At 40.8% G+C, this 23166-nt stretch overlaps 1 protein-coding gene across 10 annotated transcripts in view; it reads right to left on the minus strand.

The window, feature by feature from the left end:
• PXDNL (peroxidasin like) overlaps positions 1-23166 on the minus strand; it is a 454660-nt gene that overhangs the window by 1132 nt on the left and 430362 nt on the right. For 7 of the 10 annotated variants that reach the window (XM_023248449.2, XM_023248447.2, XM_023248450.2 and 4 more), the window contains 2 exons: positions 21243-21356; positions 20053-20475 (listed from right to left, as the gene is read on the minus strand). In XM_023248449.2, the coding sequence (XP_023104217.2) occupies positions 20353-20475; positions 21243-21356 (237 nt within the window). In that variant the 3' untranslated portion in view covers positions 20053-20352. Of the gene's footprint in view, positions 1-6763; positions 7195-20052; positions 20476-21242; positions 21357-23166 lie in introns of those variants that run through there. The other 3 variants (XM_045049993.1, XM_023248448.2, XM_045049994.1) reach the window with 3 other exon arrangements.

The following is a 23166-nucleotide window of genomic DNA, read 5'->3' on the forward strand; positions in this document are numbered from 1 at the left end:
TCTTAACTTTAATCTCAGAGGGAGATCTTTATTTCCTTCTATCAAAATGAAGAATTCCTCCTATAAGTTCACCATTTCAGCGACCTTACAGAGAGATGCATCTTCTCCTAATTCCATGTCTTCATTCGCTTTCTCATGCCATCAAGTTCCCCAGTGTCTCCAAACGTTCACAGGCTTTACATACACTTTTTAAAAAAGAGGGAACAAAAGCAAAATCTTGCTTAGCTCCTTTTCTCCTCTTAGCTTTGAAGGATTTTTTCTTTATTGCATTATTACAGTGATAAAACAAATCACTTCGAGGTCCTTACCACCAATGATTTAATTTTTAATGTGCTGAACTGTGTTCTTTCACCTTTATCAAAATCATCTTCCAAAGACCTTTAGCCATTGACAGCTCCCTTAAAAAAAATTTAAAAGCCTGAATTTTTTCCTTTATTCTCAATCACTTCTTAGTCGTAATTTCATTTCTTTTTAATTTTTTAAATTTTTTAATGTCTATTTTTGAGAGAGAGAGACAGAGCATGCACGTGGGTGGGGCAGAGAAAGAGGGAGACGCAGAATCTGAAGCAGGCTCCAGGCTCCCAGCTCTCAGCACAGAGCCCGACGTGGGGCTTGAACCCACGAACCGGAGATCATGACCTGAGCCGAAGTCAGACACTTAACCGACTGAGCCACTCAGGCGCCCAAGCACTTTCATTTCTACAGTGGGTCTTGGGAATGGGAAAAAGTGAGTCAAGTCTTGTTTCCATGAACAAATAAACGAGTTTCTTAAAACAGGAGATTTTGACAAATACGGTCAAAAATATAACTTTAAGAAGAAATAAAGAACACGCAAGCCAATATAGATGGTTTAGAACTAAAAAGTATGATAATAGTCCTTCATGAAAGATACAGATGCTTCTAATGCACTGAGAACACCACAAGACCTTTCTCCTCTTCCGGCTGCCATAAAGATAAATGAACTTCCCCAGGAAACAAATTGTGTGATGTTTCACCACCGACGATAAGCAGCACAAGTCCGTGATGTTTAAAGGTAAACTAATTTACCCACAGCGATTGAGATTAAGTACAACATGTGGTGTCCACAACCTCACGCTTGGAAGTAGACTCCTTTCCTGGCCTGACTCCTCTTTGTCTCCTCGATGGCTCCTGTGCTCGCCGCAGCGTGCAACAGAGCTAATGCTTCCCATCTTTCACCGTGGGCCATCTAATACTCTAAACCTTTACACAACACTGCAGTTTAGTTTCCATCTACATCTTACAAAAGAAGGACCAGACATTTCCTCGAGTTGGCTCACATCCCTTCCCCATGTCTGTGGAATCTGGTTGGTGACAGTCTCAGCCAGTTGCCAGCGAGGACCCCTGGAGACCAGCCACGGGGGCAGAAGCCGGCCTGGGGGGGGGGGGCAGTCAAAACAATCGACGTCAACTCCCCTCAAATGACCTAAAGGAGAGGAAAATTACATGCACGTGGTCTGAAAACACCTCCAGACACACATTGATTTACCATCCTCTCAAAATGCCCTCTGGTGTGTGAAATCCTCATTTCATCAATTTCTATGCTTATTCTAATCCTTCCTAGTTTCTCAGCTTCAAACCTCCTGTGCCTTAATTACATGTGACATAATCCAGGCTCGGACGGTGAATCGCACACGCAGGAAAACAAGTTGGTTAGGGAAGGGTAGCATTTTGCTGCCTCGGCTGTTACTCAGTCCAGCTCCAAAAAGCATTTATGTTTATTCATTAAAAAATAATGTGAGCTACACTAAGTAAAACAGACTAAGGGTTTATTTTTGCTAAAGGCCCATCATTCCATAGCCTCAGAAAATTTTAGATGCCTTCTTCGCAGAAATAATAGTGACTTTTAAAATCCCTCAGCAAATTTTCACAGCTAAATGAAGAAACTATTATAAAGAACTCCTCTTCCCCCACTGAGCCTGGAAAATCAATAATGAGGAAATTTACCAAATAATACACGGTTAAAATTTGTGTGTGTGTGTGTGTGTGTGTGTGTGTGTCTGTATAAAATGTGGAAAATGTGGATGCGGATTACCAGAAGTAAAAGCAGAATGATTATTCAATCCATTTGTTTTCAGTAAGATTGTAATTTGAAAGCCGTTCAAACAGTGGCCAGAAATTTTGAAACCAAATTGAATAGTACATTGAATATACCCCAAAATGCAAGCATTAATTAGTAAATCTAAACTAGAACAGAGATTAAATAACAAAGCTTTGGCATTTTTGTTTTTGGTTTGGGTATAGCTTTTTTCGGGGAGGAGGGTTAGTCAGTTGAGATGTGTGTTTAAAAAACAGCATATGGGGCGCCTGGGTGGCACAGTCGGTTAAGCGTCCTACTTCAGCCAGGTCACGATCTCACGGTCGGTGAGTTCGAGCCCCGCGTCAAGCTCTGGGCTGATGGCTCAGAACCTGGAGCCTGTTTCCGATTATGTGTCTCCCTCTCTCTCTGCCCCTCCCCCGTTCATGCTCTCTCTGTCCCAAAAATAAATAAAAAACGTTGAAAAAAAATTAAAAAATTTAAATAAAATAAAATAAAAAACAGTATAATTTCAGGAGAGTGAGTGTTAACAAATTTTGTCTTGAGAAATTACCGTTACCACCTTTAATGATTTTAAAAGCATTAAAAACATATATGTAAATAACAATTGCGCCATTTCTTAAAAAGCTAATTGGCAACATTATAGGAATGATAGTGCAGTAAAATATTATAAATCTGCTCCTGCCTATTTCCTACTAAGAATTCTGGAAAGGTTGAAAATCCCGACCCTACTCTGGGGTATATATAAGAATTCTTCCCCAGCACCCCTAATGTACTTGAGCCTATATTGGCAGTAAAATGAAGAAAATGCTACAGACATTTACAGTATTTTATCTGGTATATTGATTGTACTAAGCTAAATGAGGGGCAAACCAAAGTTTGTTTATTTCCCATCATAGCTTTGCAACAACTTCTGACCCCACCTCCAGCATCTCCTCACACCCGGGCACGTCCCGTGGCTTTCTGGTCACACTCAGAAAGGAAAAACAGCCTGAGAAGACTACTGCAAAACCTTGATCTGACGTGTGATTCAAGGATTGTTCCAAACTGCCTGCTTAGGCTTGATCCTTTGCTGAGTGATATGCCACAGGACGGGAGCTGTGCCTGCTCTTTTAGTTCCCCTGCTTCTAGGGAGGGCTTCTCATCTGTCATGAATTCAGGGGCAAGGCAAGAGGAGAGTCGATTAGAAGAGACAGTTCATACATTAGATCCAAGGTCACAGGGCACGGATTCTGCTGCCGGAGAGGGTTCAGCCTCTGGTCTAATAGGGCGATAGTCAGCATGCTCTCCATTCGCTAAGCCTCCAAATGTCACCACTCCCGTGCAGTGTCTTATGGACCCTTGGAAGTCTCTCCAAGCTTCCTGATTGCAAGCAACACACCCACGCATTGCAGACGAGACTACTAGGTGCCCGTTCTTCCACAGCAACAGAGATGAACTAAACAAATGTCAGCCGAGCTGGACGAGACAATTCCCAGCCACGCTGTGGCTTGCAGGGACCATCTAAGGAAGGTCTCGTTGGTAGGGGACCATTTCCAGGTAGCATTCGGCCACTTTTCAGCTGGATCTCAGAGGTTTCACAAACCAGCTTTGACCACACAGAAGAAGACAATGTCCTAGGAGATGACGGAGTGACCATGGGAAGAGCCTGGGTTTCCCGCATGACTGTGTGGAGCAGAGATGCCTCCCCGACCTGCACCACTCACCTCTGCATGTTCGTGTCCGAAAACCCTGAACTGTATCCTAGGTTATCTCCTCTTCTCAGCTTAGTCATTTCCCTTTCTAGTCCCCCAACTGACCTACTATGATTTACCTTCACGCCTGCTGAGTGTCCCTCATCCTGGCAGGCGGCCTCCTTAGAAAGATCTCACCAAATAGCCTGACCAGCTTCTCAGCTGTTGAGCTACCCAAAGGAGAACCCACAGAGCACTGCCACTCCCAACAATGGAGCTACTCCTCTGTGTGGATTCTCTTTCTCCTTCTCTCGTTAAGGTAGATGGCGCTGGTGACCTCCTGCTTTCCGGTGTCAGCAGGAAGAACGGGGTCAAGAGTCGCTGCATCCACACGTGACTCGTTAGGCCCTGTGGCAGCACCGGGCACCACAGCTCACCGGTTGTACTTGGAGGTGGGAGATCCCAGGCCTTCTTTCTTCCACACTCGGACTCCTCCCCCGATGTGTCCAGATATCTGGTCAATCATTATTCTGGGTACGTCTGTGAGGGTATTTAAACCAGCAGAATAAGTAAAACACTTTGCCCTCCCCAGTGTGGCCGGACCTCAGACAATTAGATAAGGGCCTACTGGGATATAAGCATTGACCCTTCTCACGTAAGAGAGGATTCTCCTGCCTGATGAATTCTCCTTCCAGCTGGGACATCAACTTTTCCCCGTCTTGAAATGAAACATCAGCTCTTCCGGCTCTCTAACCTGCTGATCTTTGCACTGGAATTATATTACCAGCTCTCCTGGTCTCCAGCTACCAACTGCTTTCAACAGATTGTGGGACTTGTCAGCCCCCCATGACTGCATGAGCCAGTTCTATATGACAAATAGATAAATATCTTCATATGGATAGATTGGTTATTTATATTATTGCATATACAATATATTTTATATTATATATGTGTGTATATATGTACATATATGCATATATACATATATACACATATATACATATACATGTATATATGTAAACACACACACATACACACACCCTTGTATTTGTTCTGTTTCTCTGGAGAACCCTGACCAATACAAGCACCATTCTTTTGAATGTGGGTACTAACCACCAATTTTCCTTAGCCTTAGCCTTGAGACTTCAACTAAAATTCTGACATGACAAGAAAAGTTATATTAGTAATAATGCTTTAACATAAAATCCAGAGGGAAATAGACAAATAGTTTAATGGAACATTTATTTTTGTCCTAAAATAAAACAAAACTTTCTCCGTACAATGGAAGTGCCCAGAAGCTAAAGGATTCCAGGAATGCGGGGATGGGGGAAATATGATGTAATTTTGTGTCAAATAAAGACACTTATATGGCAATTTCGGAAATTAGCATCCTTGCTTCCAAGGCATATTGACAAATGGCATTTAACATTTGGTTTAGCCCCCCCCCCCCCATCTAATTTATTATTAAGGAACCAAATGAGAATCAGTTTAGGAATGCTCCCATCTACCTGATACGGGTCTGCAAAAAGGAGTATTCTTTGATAGCTTTGTTCCGAAGTAGTAAGGGAAAGAGAATCTTAGGTATCTCTGGCTAACATTTCCTCTATGCTAATCACTGCTTAAAGTTGACATTCATAACTGCGCACAGCAACCGTGTGAGGCGGTATTATCTTCACCTCCTCTGGAGAGGCAGGGTGAAATGTAGGGTAATGGCCATGACCCCAACCAGAACCCAGTGGAAGACAGGAACGCAGGCGCCCCAGACCTTTCCTTCTGAAGCTGCGCCCGGGCTCTACCGCGCTGCCCTGAATCTCTGGGTGGAGGAGGCTTCATAGAGACAAGGAGGGAGAGGTTCAGGGAGGGGCAGAGAAGGTGAGTGGGCGGCAAGCACAACGTTTATTTGTCATGAGGTGTATTTGGGGTCACGTGGGCGGGCGGACAGTCCGGGAGAGCGCGCCGCATTCCAGAGCCCGCTGCGATTCTCCGGCTGAGAACACGCTCTGGGTTGACTTGATATCTGGAGCGGCTTTGGTTTGGTGTTGGGTCGTGATTACACCGTCGCGAGGAAATGCTTGACATCCACCTGGTCCTCAAAGCAACTTTTCACAATTAGTGTTATTTGATTTGTTAATTAAAACAATAAAGTTGCACGTTCATCAACTTGAATTCCTGGGGACATGTCTCTGAAATAACCCAAGCCCCTTGAAGGAATGGCAGAGAAATCTCAGTTATTAAGGCAGTGAAGGTATTGGAGCATCTGTACTTACTCATTTCATTCATTACATTGGGCTTTTCTAGTAATTGAATTTATTCTTATTAATCCATAGTTAATATTTAGAGGGTCAAGGCTTGTCATTATCGCCTGCAACACTCATACAATAAACTTGATTCTTAGTTATAGACACACACATATGATTTTCACTGAAAATATTAACCTAATTGTTCGAGACCCTCAATTTTATATTCATGACCATACTCCAGAAGCCCAGGTGCCTCATATGACCTGTTTATGTTCATTTGCATAATTTATTTTTCATTTGCTTAGAAACAGCATCCCAGTAATCTTTTACAAAGAGAGGCTGTACTGTTTTGTATGTCCTGAAAGCGATCAAAGCAGTGGGTCTCTGCATTGTTGACACCGGTTAACATGGTTTTTGCTTTCTGTCTAGAAATAGAACTATAAACCTTAAAAATGTCCAGTTGAAGAATCCTGAGCATGTGTCACATTCCCGACATGCTTTGGAGTGAGAAAGTAAGAGTGGGCAGATGAAGTGATTTCTATGTTGTCAGCCTGTATGACAGCGTGCAGCCACTCAAGAGAGAGAGACGTAGCAGGTTGAGAGCTGAGATGAATAGAGATAAGGCGGCTGCAGCCACATACATATATATACATACATATAATTAGTGCTGTGCATGGTGCTCGAGAGCTGAATTTCAAAACCATGCAGCAAAGGCAAAAAGCAGCATCTGCATTCTTGAATTAAAAATTAAATAATACAAGTCAGAAATCAACTTCGCAGAAAGGATTCATGAGCCCGCTCTCGTTCCCTTTTAAGGCCTTTTAAAAATTCTAATTGCAGCTCCCAGAAAGAAGGTAGAGCTACTTACTATGCGCGGGGCGGTTGCAGGTACACAAGGTGGCTTCTGGGCTGAAAGTTCTGCCGAGGCACCGAGCAGGAGGCCGAAAAGGTACATGGCTTTTCCAGCCATTAAAAACAAAACAGAGAGGCTCCTTCTCCGGTGCAAGGTGGTATCTTTTTCGACAGCATGAAAACTCGCCCAGACTTTCTCCCCCAACCTGAGGGAGATGGCTTATCTTTAAGCGAGTGACCCAGTGAGATGTCCCTCCTGATTGTCTCTGGTAGAGCACGTCTTGAGCTGCCGAGGACAGCTCGCACCTTGGTTCTTGCTGCACTCGGTGTGTGGATGCTACACTGTCCAGACTGTGTGTTGTCCTTAGCCTTCCTGGGGAAGCAGCACGAAATGTTGTTGAAAAAAGCATGGGGCACTTGTACCCCAATGTTTATAGCAGCAGCCTCAACAATAGGCAAATTATGGAAAAAGCCTAAATGTCCATCAACTGATGAATGGATAAAGAACTTGTGGTTTATATATACAATGGAATACTACGTGGCAATGAGAAAGAATGAAATATGGCCCTTTGTAGCAACGTGGATGGAACTGGAGAGTGCAATGCTAAGTGAAATAAGCCATACAGAGAAAGACAGATACCATATGGTTTCACTCTTATGTGGATCCTGAGAAACTTAACAGAAACCCATGGGGGAGGGGAAGGAAAAAAAAAAAAAGAGGTTAGAGTGGGAGAGAGCCAAAGCATAAGAGACTCTTAAAAACAGAACAAACTGAGGGTTGATGGGGATGGGAGGGAGCGGAGGGTGGGTGATGGGTATTGAGGAGGGCACCTTTTGGGATGAGCACTGGGTGTTGTATGGAAACCAATTTGACAATAAATTTCATATATTGAAAAAAAAAAAAAAAAAGCATGGGCCTCGGTGGTATAAGACCCGGCTTCCACGCCTACCTTTGCCTTTGGGATTGACTTTACGCCACCGTTTCACATTCCTAAGCCTCCGTTTTCTCAACTGCGAGATGCACGTGATACACATCTTACCGGCCGCACAGTATTGATGTGACAATCAAATGGGTTTGATACAAATACGAAACTTAGCTGTGAAAGGCTAAAAGCATCGCGCTTAAATTTAACACCAAGAGCAAATGTTCCATATCATGACTTTTACTCAAAATTGCGTGGGTGACCTTAGTCAATATAATAATGCAAAATTATAAAAATAAGAAGAAATATAATGTACAGTCATAGGAAGGAAAAATAAAAAACTTTGAATTCGTACATAGTATATAGTCGTTTGCCTAACAGATTCAAGAGGATCTAGAGAGAAATTAATAGGACTAATTAAAGAACTCAAAAGAGTTACTAGCTTTATGATCAATATAAAACTCTCTGTGCCAGCAACAAATATATAGAGAACATGGTTTTAAGAATATTTAATTTATAATAGCCATAGTATCCAATATTTCCAGAAATTTACCTAACAAAATATATGGAACACATTTATGGAAAAAATGCAGTACTACTGAAAAACAACACAAAATTTTTTAAAAAATTTTTAATGTTTATTTTTGAGAGAGACAGAGACAGAATGCGAGTGGGTTGAGGCAGAGAGAGAGGGAGACACAAAATCCGAAGCAGGCTCCAGGCTTTGAGCTGCCAGCACAGAGCCCGATGCGGGGCTCGAACTCACGAGCCAAACAACACAAAATGTTTAAATAAATAAGAAGACCTAATGTGTGTGTGTGTGTGTGTGTGTGTGTGTGTGTAGGTATGTGTGTATGGAATAGTGTATTTATATACGAAAAGACTTAATATCACAAAATATCATTTTGCTAAATTTATATATCAATTTAATGCAATTCTTATCAAAATCCCAGTAGGATTTCTTTTACGGAACTTTTAAAGCTGATTTAAAAATTCATACAGGGGGGTGCCTGGATGGCTCAATCGGTTAAGTGTCCGACTTCGGCTCAGGTCATGATCTCGCGGTCTGTGGGTTCAAGCCCCGCATCAGGATGTGTGCTGACAGCTCAGAGCCTGGAGCTGCTTAGGATTCTGTCTCCCTCTCTCTCCGCCCCATCCTCTTCGTGCTCTATCTCTCTCTGTCTGTCAAAAATAGACACTAAAAAACTTTTTTTTTAATTCATACAGAAATGCCTGGGACCAAAACTTATCAAGACACCTCTGAAGAAAACAGTGCCTCCGCCGGCCCTCCCAGATATCCAGACCTGCTATGGAGCTATGGTGATGAAGGCTTTGTGAAATTTGTCACCAGGATGGACAAGGAGACCTATCCAAAAGCGCAGAGAGCCCGGAAACAAACCCAGGGCCCGTGGAAACATCACACACAACAGAGGATTAAAAAACAGGGTATCAGTTCATCAGTTAATAGTGCGCTTATCATTACTTAAAAAAATACCGTTAGATCTACATAAAAAGACTAACAGTAAGGAAGGAAAAATACCTTAATACTTTCTTAGGAAAAAAATATGTAGCACTCAAGACTAGGAAGGACGTCTTGAAAAAGCTCAAAATTGTAAAGGAAAATCATAAAGGAAAAACTGATAATGTCAACCATTTTAAAGCCTGAAATGTCTACGCTACGGAAGCTACTATAACAAAGAGAGAGAGAAGTCAAGACTGGGAGAAAATTTTAGCAATGCATGCAAATGACCAAGGATTATAACACAAGATATGTAAAGCACTCCTAAAAATTCATGTTTAAGAAAAGGACTTTCTAATGAAAAAACAGACAAGGATATGAAGCGGTAATTCACACACAAAGAGGAAATCCGAATGGAAAATAAACATACAAAAATACTTTTTCACTTTTTATCAGAAAAAAATCACATTATGTCAGCATGTCAGATATAGGAAATACATTTTTTTAATATAAATTCTTCTTTTAATTTTTTTTTTTTTTATTTTGGAGGAGGGTTGCAGAGAAGAGAGAGAATTTTAAGCAGACTCCGTGTTCAGTGCTCAGGACAGAGCCCAATGCCAAGCTCAATCTCATGACCCCGAGATCACGACCTGAGCTGAAATCAAGAGTTGTGATACTTTACCGACTGAACCACTCAGGTGCCCCCAGCTATAACAACGAGATGTTTAAAGTTGGCCAATACTAAGATTCCTAAGGGAAGATATGGGATTCCTAAGGGAAGAATAGAATTCCTCATATTCTGCTAGTGGGAGCCTAAGTTTGTAAAACAACTTTGCAGAATATTTGCTAATATTTGATAAACTTATGCATACAGTGAGGGCCAGTAACTATTGTATATACACACATATGCATATGAGTATATATACATTCATAACATTGTCTCTTCAATTTCTTTAAAAATAAATATACGGCTTTTCTGAAAGTGAAGGATACGTGTGTGCGTGCATATACCCACGTGGGAAGTAATTTAATACCTTTACATTCAATCTAAAAATTCAATATAATGCATACTTCTATAGCACATTATTTGAATCTTCATTGTATTTATTTATTTATTTACTCTGAGAGAGAGAGAGAGACAGAGAGTGAGAGAAAGGAGGGGTATCGAGAGAGGGAGGGAGAGAATCCAAAGCAGGACCCACACTGTCAGCATGGAGCCCGACGCGGGGCTCAGTTCCACAAACCCATGAGATCATGACCTGAGCCGAATTAAGAGTCAGACCCTTAATGAGTCATCGAGAGGCCACTAAATCTTCACTGTATTAATAATAATCCCTTTAGGGGCACCCGGATGCCTTAACTCAGTCAGCTAAGCGTCCATCTTCGGCTCAGGCCATGATCTGGCGGTTCGTGAGTTCCAGCCCCGCGTCAGGCTCTGTGCTGACAGCTCGGAGCCTGGAGCTGGCTTCGGATTCTGTGTCTCCCTCTCTCTCTGCCCCTCCCCCGCTCACACTCTGTCTCTGTTTCTGTCTCTCTCTCTCAAAAATAAATAAACATTAAAAAAAAAAAACCTTTATATTTGGATAATTATCCTAGGTATTTGTTTTCTCTTTTAGAAAGGAGATTCTTGAATAAGAAGAAATGTGTTATTTATTTTATATCCCCCCTACCATTATCACAAATTTTGCGTTTAACATGTGTTCAAAAATATTATGAGTATGCTTAAGAGCTTGGGGCCCACTAACCCAAGGTGAGTAAAGGAGTTAGTGTGCCATCTGAGACAGGTATGTTTTACCCAATCTCAACAGAGTAATGGGAAGCCATTGATTATGATTACGTGCGTAAGCCCTAGTTTAGGGATTCTTCTGAATTTTTAGAAGTTGCTGGAATACTGGCAAGCTAGTCTTTAGTGGCCATTTCCCTTGACTTAATTACAGTCCAAATCTTCAGTGTAAGTCAGAATTCCTGGAGTCCAGAGATAACCCTGGGAACCAGACTATGGGATCAGATGCCTACTGAATAGTGATTCTAGAAGATAAACAGGAACACTCAAAGGTAGCAGTGCATTGAATTGTTTATCTCCAAGGTCTAATACAGTAGTTAGTCATTAAAATGAGATTATATGTTTGTTTTCTAATGTTTCCTAACTGTGCCTTTATATTTCCTTTGGACTGATTAGTTTTCAGTCCAATTTAGCAAATATTTAATTGCATCCTGCCCCATCACTAAGAAAGCATCATGATGCATTATCAGAGTAGACGAGTAGATTGTTTTACCATATATCATGTGTTTGTGTCAAGTAGTTATTTTCAGTGGTTTTTCCATTGTTTTTTCATGACATAGAAGCATAAATAACTTCTAGACATGAATAATTCATTGAACAAAGTAGAGCCCAGTAGCACTAATCTACTTTTATACAAAAATCAATTGCTACTTTTTTGGCAGTCAATCCAATTCGACTGCCTGTTAACACTGATATCCGCTCATTTGATATTCTTGAGGCAAAAAAAGAATGAAGATAGCTAAAATGTCCCACTATTTCTATAATAAAAACATAAAATACCCGTATATCTGTGAGATAACGCCTTCGCGATACAACAAAGGGATCCTCAAAAGCAAAATAATTGGCCTAACTTGTACACTTTATCAATTCTTGCCTGGAACCATGCAATAGAAACCAATATCCTGAACAATTTCTCCACCAATTGTGATAATAATCCTGATACCTAGAAGAAAGTGATGTAGTTATGGCAGACACTGAAGGTCCTCTGACCGGTAGTCATCCATAAATTCTTTCTCCCGTGTGGCTGTCCCACCACAGAAACTGTGAGAGTTAAACACTCATGTTCCAAAGCTTCCTTGCAGGTAGGGGTGGTCAGGTGGCATAGGGTACTAGCCAAGAAAATCAGAAATCGCCAGGGGGTAAGGGGTTCTGTGCAAGTCTTTGTTTTCTAATAAAAGAGACAGAGAGATCATTCTTTTTGCAGCACAGTGTTGTAAATGTATTTTCTCTTCCTTATGGTTTTCTTAACATTTTCTCTTCTCTAGCTTACTTTATGCTAAGAATACAATATAACACATATACAGAATATGCGTCTGCTAACTGTGTTACTAGTAAGGCTTCTGGTCAACAGCAGGCTATTTGTAGTTAAGTTGGGGGGGTAGTCAAAAGCTATGCATGAGTTTTCAACTGCAGGGGTGCCTGGCACCCCAACCTGCATGTTGTTTAAGGATCAACTTCAATTAAGGTTAATTGCTCCTCACAAACGGATATTTTTAACTTAAAGAGTAAATAAGTAACCCTTTTATCAGTTTGGCTCGTTGATTTATACAGGATTAGTTTCCGTTATTTTTCCCTTCAAATATGTCTTACAATTGCATGTTACTTTCCATTTTTCTTTATGGCTCGTAGTACAGATTCTTATCATTTGATGGCAGGAATCCAGGTAGCACCTTTTATTTGTTATTGGATCAGCTCAAAAAGGGGCATTGGGCCCAGAGCCCTCTGTTTCCTGGCTTACATTCATTCTGTCTTTACATTATATGTCCCAAGTATAAAACATGGGTCCATAGAATCAAGAGATAAGCCTCTTAATACTTCTGTTTAATAGAACTTTCTTTGTGATAGAAATGTTCTTTATCTGTGCGGACTAATATGGTGGCCACTAGTCACAATTGAGTAAGAATTGAAATGTGGTTAGTGCAACGGAGGACGTAAGATTTTACTAGTATTTAATGTAAGTGTATATGTCCATACATGGCCTGTGGCTTCCATATTGGACAGCAGAGCCCAGACCAACTAAAATGGAGTAAAGTTCACTGTGACTGTAACTTCCACTACATTTTACATTCATTGCCTCAAATCCTTTGCTCTCCTATCCAGTTTGCACATGTTCTCCAGACTTAAATTCCTAAAGCACTTATAACTGCACCTCCTTACTCAAAAACCTGTACAAGATGGCCATGGCCTAAAGAATTAAATTCCATCTTCTAAGATTGGCCTTCAAGATCATTCAAAACTTAGACCCCATTTTTCTCCTGAAGTTTCTCTATCCACATGATTATTCTTGCCAAAGTGGTCTACTCACTGTGCTCTGAACACATTTATGATTTTCTTCTCTGCATGCATCTGTACATTATATTGGCAAGTATTGCCATCCTAATAATATTAATCCTCTGATCCATAAGCATGGAATATCTATTTATTTGCATCTTCTTTAATTTTTTTGGACAATATATCATTATTTCCAGAGTAAAAAAAATTCTAAGTTCCTTTGTTAAATTTATTCCTAAGTATTTTATTCTTTTTTGATGCTAAAATATAGAATCTTAATTCATTTTCACTCTGCTTCTTGCTAGTCTATAGGAATACAATTGATTTTTATATACTGACCTAATATTCCTGCAACCTTGTTGAATGTGCTTATTATTTCTACTCATTGTTAGTGGATTCCTTAACATTTTCTATATGCAAGATCATATCTTCAAATGGAGATAGGTTAGTTTCTTTTCAAGCTAAACTTTTTTTTTTCTTGTCTTAGTGCCTTGACTAGAAATTCCAGCACATAACTGAATAAAAGTGGTGAATGGGTAACCTTTACTGATCTTAAGGGAAAACATTCAGTCTTTCCCCATTAAGGATGATGCTAGCTCTTGGTTTCTCATAAATGCCCTTATCATTTGAGAAAGTTTCTTTCTAGTCCTAATTTGTTGAGGTTTGTTACCATGAGATGGCGGTATTGGATTTTGTCAAATGTTATGTTTGCATATAATAAGATAAGCTGTATGTTCTGTGGGGTTTTGTCCTTTATTCTATTGATACAGTGAATTACATTAATTGATTTTCAGATGTTAAACCACACTTGAGTTCTTGGGATAAATTCCACTTGGATGTGATATAGAATATTTTATATATGTTACTAGATTTTGTTCGCTAGTAGTTGGTTGAGGATTTTTACATCTGTACCCATTAGAGATACTGGTCTTTGATTATGATATCTTTGTCTGGATTTGGTATGAAATAACACAGCAGAGTAATATTGGCTTCATGAAGTATGTTTGAGAGTATTCCCAACTCTTGTATTTTTTGGAAGAGTTGATGCAGAATTGCTGTTAATTCTTTAAGTGTTTGTTAGAATTCACTAGCGAAGCTATTTGAGCCTGGACTTTCCTCCGTAGGTGGTTTTTTATAGTACTAATTAAATCTCTCTATTTGTGTTTGTTCTGTTTAGATTTTCTATTTCCTCATGAGTTAGTTTTGGTAGTGAATCTAGCAATTTTCTCTTCCACCTAGTTATGTAATTTTATGGCATACAGTTATCCATAGCATCCCTTTATAATCCTTTTTATTTCTATATGTTTTATGATCGTACTCCCTCTTTCTAATATTGGTAATTTGGGTGTTTCATTTTTTGGATTAGTTTACCTAAAGCCTGCCAACTATATTAATAAAGATTAGTAATCTTTATTATCTGTACTGTTTTACTATTCTTTAATTAAGTTCTCTTTTTCCATTTTCTTAAAGCAGAAGTTTAGGTTATTGGGTTGAGATATTAATTTTATTATTAATACAGGTATTTACAGCTCTTAATCTCTCTATAACCACAAATTTATCTGCACTCCATAGTCTTGATATGTTTTCTTTTTTTCATCTCAAAGTAATTTTTCTTATAATTTCTTCTATATTTACTGGTTATTTAGCAATGTGTGGTTTACAATTTTCTACATGTTCTTTAATATCCCAACTATTTTTCATTATTGATTTCTAATTTCAGTCCACTGTGATCATAGGACATATTTTGTGTAGTTTCAATCATTTTAAATTTATCAAGTCTTGTATTTTGGCTGAGCACATGATCTGTCCCAGGAAGTGTTCCTTGTGTGCTTGAGAAGAATGTGTATTATGCTGGTGGCATGTTATTCTTACTGGTGTCTGTTATTTCTTGTTGGTTTATACTGTTTTTAAAGTATTTCATATTCTTATTGAGATATTGTCTAATTTTTCAATACAGTATTGAAAGTGAAATATTGAAATCTCCAACTATTACTGTTGTTGAATTGTCGATTTCTTCCCTGATTTCTTTTCTGTTCTGCCACGTAATGTTTTAGGGGTCGTTTTTCAGATGTGTATGTCTTTCTAATGGTGATCTCTTCCTGATGGATTTGAGAACATTTCTGTCATGTCTAGTAACGTTTTCTGTTTTAGTATATATTTTCTATGGTATTAGTAGACCCACTGGAACTTTCCTGGTTCCTGTTTTCATAGTACATCTTTCCTACCGTTTCACTTTCAACCTCTTTGTATTTTTGTATCTAAAGTGAGTGTCCTGTAGACAGGATAGGGTTGGATCCTGTTTTTTGTACATATGTTTGTTTCTTTGCTTGCTTTTGAGATCAAAACTGACAATTTCCATCTTTGATTTGGTTTTTAGACCTACTTTAAGGTGAATATATTACTGAGTCAGGTCCCTAAACGGCAAGGAACACATTTTTTAAAAAATCTACCACAACCAAAAATCCATGGTATCCTCATGCTGTTTAATTTGATAGCTTGAACAATTGTTACACACCATTTTCTGTCTTGTTTTACTATCACATTTCAGGTACACTTAAACCTATTTTCTGTTTTGGTATCAGGCGATAAGGTGATACAAACCAGACCATATCATAAAGTAGATGCATTTTACTATGTAGCCAGGATATTGTCACATCTGTGGAAACTTTCTTAATATAAAAGAATATTAAGAATGTACTGGGGGAATGAAAACAGGTACCATAGGCATGGTAATCCCAACGCTGAAATTTATCAGAACAACACCTAGAAACACATACATTATAAATGGACGCACTTACCTTTCCCCATGACTCTTCACTTTGATTTCTGGGTTCTAATTTATTGGGTTTTGATTCCCCTTGCTTGCTTCTATTTTTAATGTTTGTTGATGACTGACCTCCAGTATAGACTTGATTTTCTCTTTCAATCTCAGTATGCTGAAGGATACAAAATCCAATTTCCGTTCTGTCTCTACTCTGGAAAGGGGCAGCCCCCAGGTTCCATGATATACCAGTACTCCTGCGACGTCCCTGTGTTTGTCCCAGCCTTTACACCCCCAGCTCATTTGTAACTCATCCCCGTTATGTTTGTTGTAGGCCTGATTTTACATTAGAAACCTAAGGATTTGTTGACACTATAAAATAAAAACACGCTTGCTGAAGTCTATAACAGCCATCTTTGAGTAATTAAGACTGTCGATCGGATCCTCAGAATTTTGTTGTTGTTCTACATCAACCACATAACCCTTTTCCGCTTTTGCACTTGAGATCCTCTGCGGCTCCTGCTATTAAATGACCACGTCAAAGGTGTGGTTTGGATCTGCAGTAGAACTTCCTCTGCAAATAAAGTTTGAAGCCGGTGAGAGCACAGGGGGTGGTCTCCCAAAATGATAGGGGGGTTTGCAACTCCCATTGTTGCCGCTGCCTGTGGAGTACCTTGCTACTTGGAACACCGCCTGGGGCTCCAAGTCAGCATGACTTCTTATTTACAGGTCAGCTCTGGTTTTTGAAGCACAGCCACTCTGTCTCTGACTGCCATGAGCAGTCCCCACGCCAGCGTGGTGTGTTAGCGCCTGTAATTTCCGAGCTGTTAACGTAATGACACATGGCTTCAAACTGTGCTTCAGAAAATTGCTTCTTAAGATCCTTTACCATTCCTGAATTTCATAGTGCACATTTATGTCCGTTTTAAAGCACAAAACTCTGTCTTTATTGCCTGAAGCTAATTGTGTAAAAGAACCACTTGCCTGTCATGATACAAAAAAGACATCTATCTCATAATGATTTAATCTCTTCTCTCAGGAATCTCCAGCAATGAGCAGAACACGGAATCTTTCATCCATTATCAAGAAAGTTAACTTGTTAAATACGTTTCAAGAGACACATATTTTCTGTGTCTAATTAATGAATTTTACATCCATCTAGTCCAACAAAATCATTGTTTAGAACACCAAAATACCATACTGCGGCCCTTGCCACTTAGAAATAGTAAGGTCTTGGGGCGCCTGGGTGGCTCAGTTGGTTGAGAATCTGACTTCGGCTCAGGTCATGATCTCTCGGTCAGGGAGTTTGAGCCCCACACTGGGCTCTGCGCTGACAGCTCAGAGCCTGGAGCCTGTTTCCGATTCTGTGTCTCCCTCTCTTTCTTGCTTGCACTCTCTCTCTGTCTCAAAAATAAATAAACATTAAGGGGATGCCTGGGTGGCTCAGTCGGTTAAGTGAATATTGGGGGTTTTTTTTTGTTTTTTTTTTAATTTTTTTTTCAACGTTTATTTATTTTTGGGACAGAGAGAGACAGAGCATGAACGGGGGAGGGGCAGAGAGAGAGGGAGACACAGAATCGGAAACAGGCTCCAGGCTCTGAGCCATCAGCCCAGAGCCCGACGCGGGGCTCGCACTCACGGACCGCGAGATCATGACCTGGCTGAAGTCGGCGCTTAACCGACTGCGCCACCCAGGCGCCCTAAGGACTCATTCTTAAACATTGTTATTTGCCGTATGTGAGTGTTAAAGACTGTTTGTCGGGTAAATGCTCTATTTTTAAAAGCCAATCTCAAATAAAAACGGTCTACACCCCTTCAACTACATGGTGTGCAGCTCCATGTGCAGGGTGGCCACTTATACACAGAAGAGAGAAAGAGTAGACATTAAAGAGCCCCTGAAAGAGAGGAGATATTTTCCTACTTCTTCAGGCAATCATACAACGTGGCTAAAAAACTGCTTTTCTTTAGCAGAGGACATCAGGAAAAGACGAAGCCCAAGAATGCTTTCATCTTCTTTGCAAACACCTCCTTGTGGATCCCTCCTTCCTCCCAGATGAGAGAGGCGTCGCACGTAAGAAACATTACGTTTTACCTCCAGCAGATTTCATGGCAGAATATAACATGTCAAATACTGTTAACGAATACACTTGGATTCTCAGTGTTTTATGGTTCCCTGGAATAAACAAAATCACTAAGGAAGAAACACTTGTGTCATCACACTTGTGTGGCCTAGAAAACATGTAGAAGGATACACACACACAAAGACACACGCACACACACATACAAAACTGAAAACAGCATTCGCATTTGGACCGCAGGAATGGAATACAAAGGTTTATATATCCTTGGGAAATATTTGAAATTTTTATTGTGTGCAATATGAACTTTTAAAAATGAAACATTTAAAAAAACGTAGTGAAATAAATGAAATGCAGTAAAATGAAGAAAGAAGAAAGGTAATCCGCATTATAACCGTATCTGTAAGGGGGACTGAATACTTTCCAACTGTCGACTGACGGACAAGCTTGAAAATTCCCGTGTTCCATTTTAAATGATAATTTGATGCTGTTATTTTGATATTTGCTTATGGTTAATGAACCAAACATTGACCAGGTGGCATCCACGTTAACTTGTGGCCAGGGTAGAAAAAATAACACGAGATACCATGCAGGTCTTGCTTCAACTTGAAGAAAAGGATACAATGACAAATGAACATGACGAGAAGCCTCCACTCTTAGCTGTGTTACTGTCATTTGCAATATGCTTGCTGTGGTTGCTTCAGAGGAACAAATTACACTTCCACGAGGTTTGGCTTCATTTCACTTTGTTGGGTTTTGAAAGGCCACCAAATGTCAAGCTTTTGGGACCTGCTACGTTTTGCCTTTCGAAACGTTAAGCAGAAATTATTTTGGATTTCAAAAGGCATCAAATGTCAAACCTTTAAGACATACTACGTTTTGCCCGTAAACTGTTTCGTAGAAGTTATTTGGGATCTTGGGAGGGGATCACCAGCACATTTTTAAAATAATGATGTGCATCGTCAAACTCCAAAAACATCTTTCTTCACTCATAATACTAAAACCATGAGGATATTTTGACTAAAATGAGTCCTGCACTTCACACAATGCTTCTAAATACTGGGAGATGATGCCTGTTGTTAAATGTCTATTTTGCAACTGGGTATCAGTAGAGTTATCACCCTAAGAGCCTCCCTGGGCAGGACACTACATGAAGTCTCTCCTCGAAGGTTCTAGAACAAAGAATTTCTTAAAGAAATCTACCAACAACCGTAACCAACCCCTACATATGGGTGCACAATATTTTAAAAGCATTGATTATAAGAAACTCACCTAACTTACTAAATATCCAATTCTGAGTATAGCTAAACCTGTTCTCTATTGGGCTGTATTTTTTAATTTTTATTTTTTATATTGGGTTGTATTTGAGATGCTATACAGAGTGCCAAAATTAGGAGAAACCTCATAGCACGACTTTTTGTTTAAGCCGCAGACATTTCCCATTTTTCTGACAGTAAATTCAGATTTGAATTGTTCCCAAGTTGCTCAGACTCGGAGAATTTCAATTTTGACACCTCACACGTGACAAGGATGGCACAAGGGAAAGGCAGGTATTGTGCCATGCTCCTTTGAAGGCTCGTTCCCTTCACAGTGTTTGTATTTCCCAGCCAAATGTACAACATAGCAAGCTCCCCCAAATTATACTTTCCCTGACCTCCCCCTAATGTTCTACAAGTTAGAGCCTAGTGACGGTTACGGGAAGTGCTTTTCCAGCAAAATCTGGCCATTATCTAGGTTCTAGATGCAAAAGACAGAGCGCAATGAGGAAAGCAGCATCACGCGTTGTGCCGAAGCTATCGCAAAAATCTTTCCAGATGTTTTCTCTGAGTGCAAAACGCATTCTCTCAAAATTCCTGGAGATCATAAAATCTCTCTGAATTTTGACATGCGAGCTTTTCCACAATCCTCAGATCTAAAAAAAAAACACAAAAAACAAAAAACAAAACAAAACAATGCTGCATGATACTCTTTTCATTTCCATGTACGGCAAATAAAACTGGTAGCTTTCAATACGAAATCCTTCTTACAATAAAATAATGCCTATGTACTTTATAGACTTGAATTTTTGCATTACTTCACGGTACATTAGAAGATGGAAAGACAAAAGATCTCCCGTGTGTCGGGGAGTTAAATGAACTACTTTGTCAGTGGCTTCTGCGCCTGGAGTGTGACTCCGGGTGAAAAGTACTGAAGTCCGACGTGCCTGTCTTTTCCTGAGAAATTCCCCCACTCAGGGCTCGACAGCGATGACACTGGTTAGCGTTTCTCCGGGGAATCGGCCGGGTCTCCGCAAACCGGACAGCAGGTTCCTTTCACCGACTCCAGACGGGGGCACGCAGCCAGGGGACAAGTCTCCACCACGCAGGTGACCTGGCCACTCTGAGAGGCAACATTCAAAGCTTATGTCCATGTTTCTGACAGTGGCATGACCTTTTTAAAAGTTTCTGCTGACACGCACTCTGATTGGCTCTCTCAATGTCAGGAAAACTTACCCACGGTATGAGCTCATTTTTACACGTAACCCTGCCTGATGCCTTATTTCTAAACGTGCAGCATGAAAGGCGAGGCTGGAAGTTCTGGCTTATAAAATGCTACCTCCCAAACCGTAGGGCACGGGGTGTGACCTACACGAGGAAGCTCGTGGGTTTTCATTGTGGGGAGAGGCCGCAGCGATCGGCATCAGCTCTGTTCAAAAACTCAACTCGAGAAACACTGAGCTGCTCCCTTCTGGTGGATCCCAGGAGACGTGTTTTAACACTTAACCAAGTGCTTTCAGGCAACACCACCATCGCGAGCCTGACTGGAGAACAAGGAGATGAACTCAAGCCCCATTTCTGCCTCTGTCTACTCGTGTGACCTTGGGAAAAGCCCACTAAACACCCGGAGCATCAGCTCCCTCAATCATCAGTGAAAATGCGAAAAGCCCACGTGGTGTCCAACAAGTGCTCCTTAGGGAGCGGCCGTATTTACATCGATAACCAGAAACCTCGAGAACTCACATCAGTAGCTTGACCTTGAAAACAGGCCTCAAATCTACTCACGAGAGAGACCGTAGTCCCTCTCTTGAATTCGGCTACGTCTCAAGTGGCAGGCTAGCAGGAGTAAAACAGGAAGAGGAAGATGGAGAAACTTCTGGCAACGCGTACCTTACACGTACAGCGAATGCAGTCGTCTTTCATCCAGTGTTCGTGGTCTCTCCTCTGAATCCCTTCATCATCCGTGCATCCCGCCTGCCTGAGGCGTGCCTCCAGCTTGTTTATCTGACAGAGGAGGCGAAGGAAAGGAAGTGGGAATTGAAACAGGGCAACAAAACAGATAACTAACACGGTGTGATGAAATGCTCTATCGTGTGAGCACACACCTAGAGGGCGAAAGAAACTTCAAAGCCAACATAATTTTTCTTAACTTTTCTTTTTTACCCCAAACTTACTGAATCTCAGTCATCCGGGGTCGAAGCTAATAATTCCCTAGATGTGGCAAAATATTGAAGACGGATCTGATATCTGACACGGGTAAGTTACAAAAGAATAGGATTAGAATCAAATGAGTGAAATTAGATATTTGAGAGAAATCTTCTCGGTAGTCATTCATCTTAATTCAACAAGTCAAGAGTTTATTTTCTTGCACTCAGGTGATCATAAACAGCATTCCTTGAACAAATGTTTATTAGATTTCAAAGATAAAACAATCCAGGGTGTCCAGGAGCTTAAGATTTGGTAGAACGGCGGGTCAGTAAGTCACAGTTAGATAATGAGGGTACGTACATCAGAGGGAAAGCAGATGGCAACCCTCTCTCTCGGTTCTCCCTCAGGGAACAAGGGAGGTGTCACGTGGGGAGAAGCATTTGAGCTGTGAGCGGACATGTGACAAAATCATTCAGAACGAGCAGGGAAAAGGCGTTTCAGACAAAAGGGAAAACGTCTGACCAAAGCGTGGGGACCACAAACAGGTCAGTATCTCGGGAATATAAATTGCTGTGGAAGGGTAAAAGGCACAGGGGGGAGTGTTGAGGGAGTCAAGGCAGCCAAAAAATCAGGACCTTAAGAGTCTGATGAATTAATTTAGATACTACAGTCTCTAGACAATGGGGGAAGAATCACAGTGATCACTGTAAGGACATTATGAAGGCAGACCAGTGAGGGCAGAGGAGATCCACATGGGCTCAGCTGGGAAAGTTAGAAGTGAGAGTGGGAAACGCCACCGGGCAGGTGGAGCTCACTGGTGGGCCTGGGGGGAGGGAAGAGAGAAAAATGCAAGACTGCGAAGTGCCAGGTTTCACAAGGCCTCTAAATGATGGTGACATTCGCCAAGATACATTCTAGAGAACGCATTACGAAAGAGTAATGGTCCACAGAGAAATTAAAGATGCTTAATTAAGAGGAATTTTAGAAAGGATGAAAATAATATAGTTTTCCAAAAGAAGAGGCTAAGTCCAAGAGCACTGAATGACTTAGGAAAGTTGCAGCTGCACTGCTATGGGCTGAACAGTGTCCCCCAAAAGTCGTATGTTGGAGCTCTAACCCCCAATACCTCAGAATGTGATTGTATTTGGAGACAAAGTCCTTAAGGAAGTAATTAACTTAATGGGGCACCTGGGTGGCTCAGTTGGTTAAGCACCCGCCTCTTGGTTTTAACTCAGGTGATGATCTCACGGTTCGTAGGTTTGAGCCCCATGTCGGGCTCCGTGCTGATGGTGTGGAGCCTGCTTGGGACTCACTCTCCTTCTCTCTCAGCCCCTCCCCAGCTCATGGCTCGCTCACGCTCTCTCTCTCTCTCTAAAAATAAATAAATAAACTTAAAAAATTTTTTTAAGTAATTAACTTAAAATGTGGTCATGGAGATGGGGCCTCACCCAGTGACTGGTGTCCTTCTGAGAAGTGTAGATTAGGGTCCAGACACCCAGTGACAAGTTCGTGTGAAGAGGAAAACCAAGGAGAGAGACCTCAAGAGAAACCAATTCTGTCAGCACCTTAATCCGGGACTTCCAGCCTCCAGAACTCTGAGAAATAAATTTCTGTCGTAAAGCCACCTAGCCTGTGGTGTTTGTGACTTCTGTGCTAGCAAACTCAT

This window comes from Felis catus, chromosome F2 (assembly GCF_018350175.1).
Source record: "Felis catus isolate Fca126 chromosome F2, F.catus_Fca126_mat1.0, whole genome shotgun sequence".
Classification (NCBI taxonomy): domain Eukaryota; kingdom Metazoa; phylum Chordata; class Mammalia; order Carnivora; family Felidae; genus Felis; species Felis catus.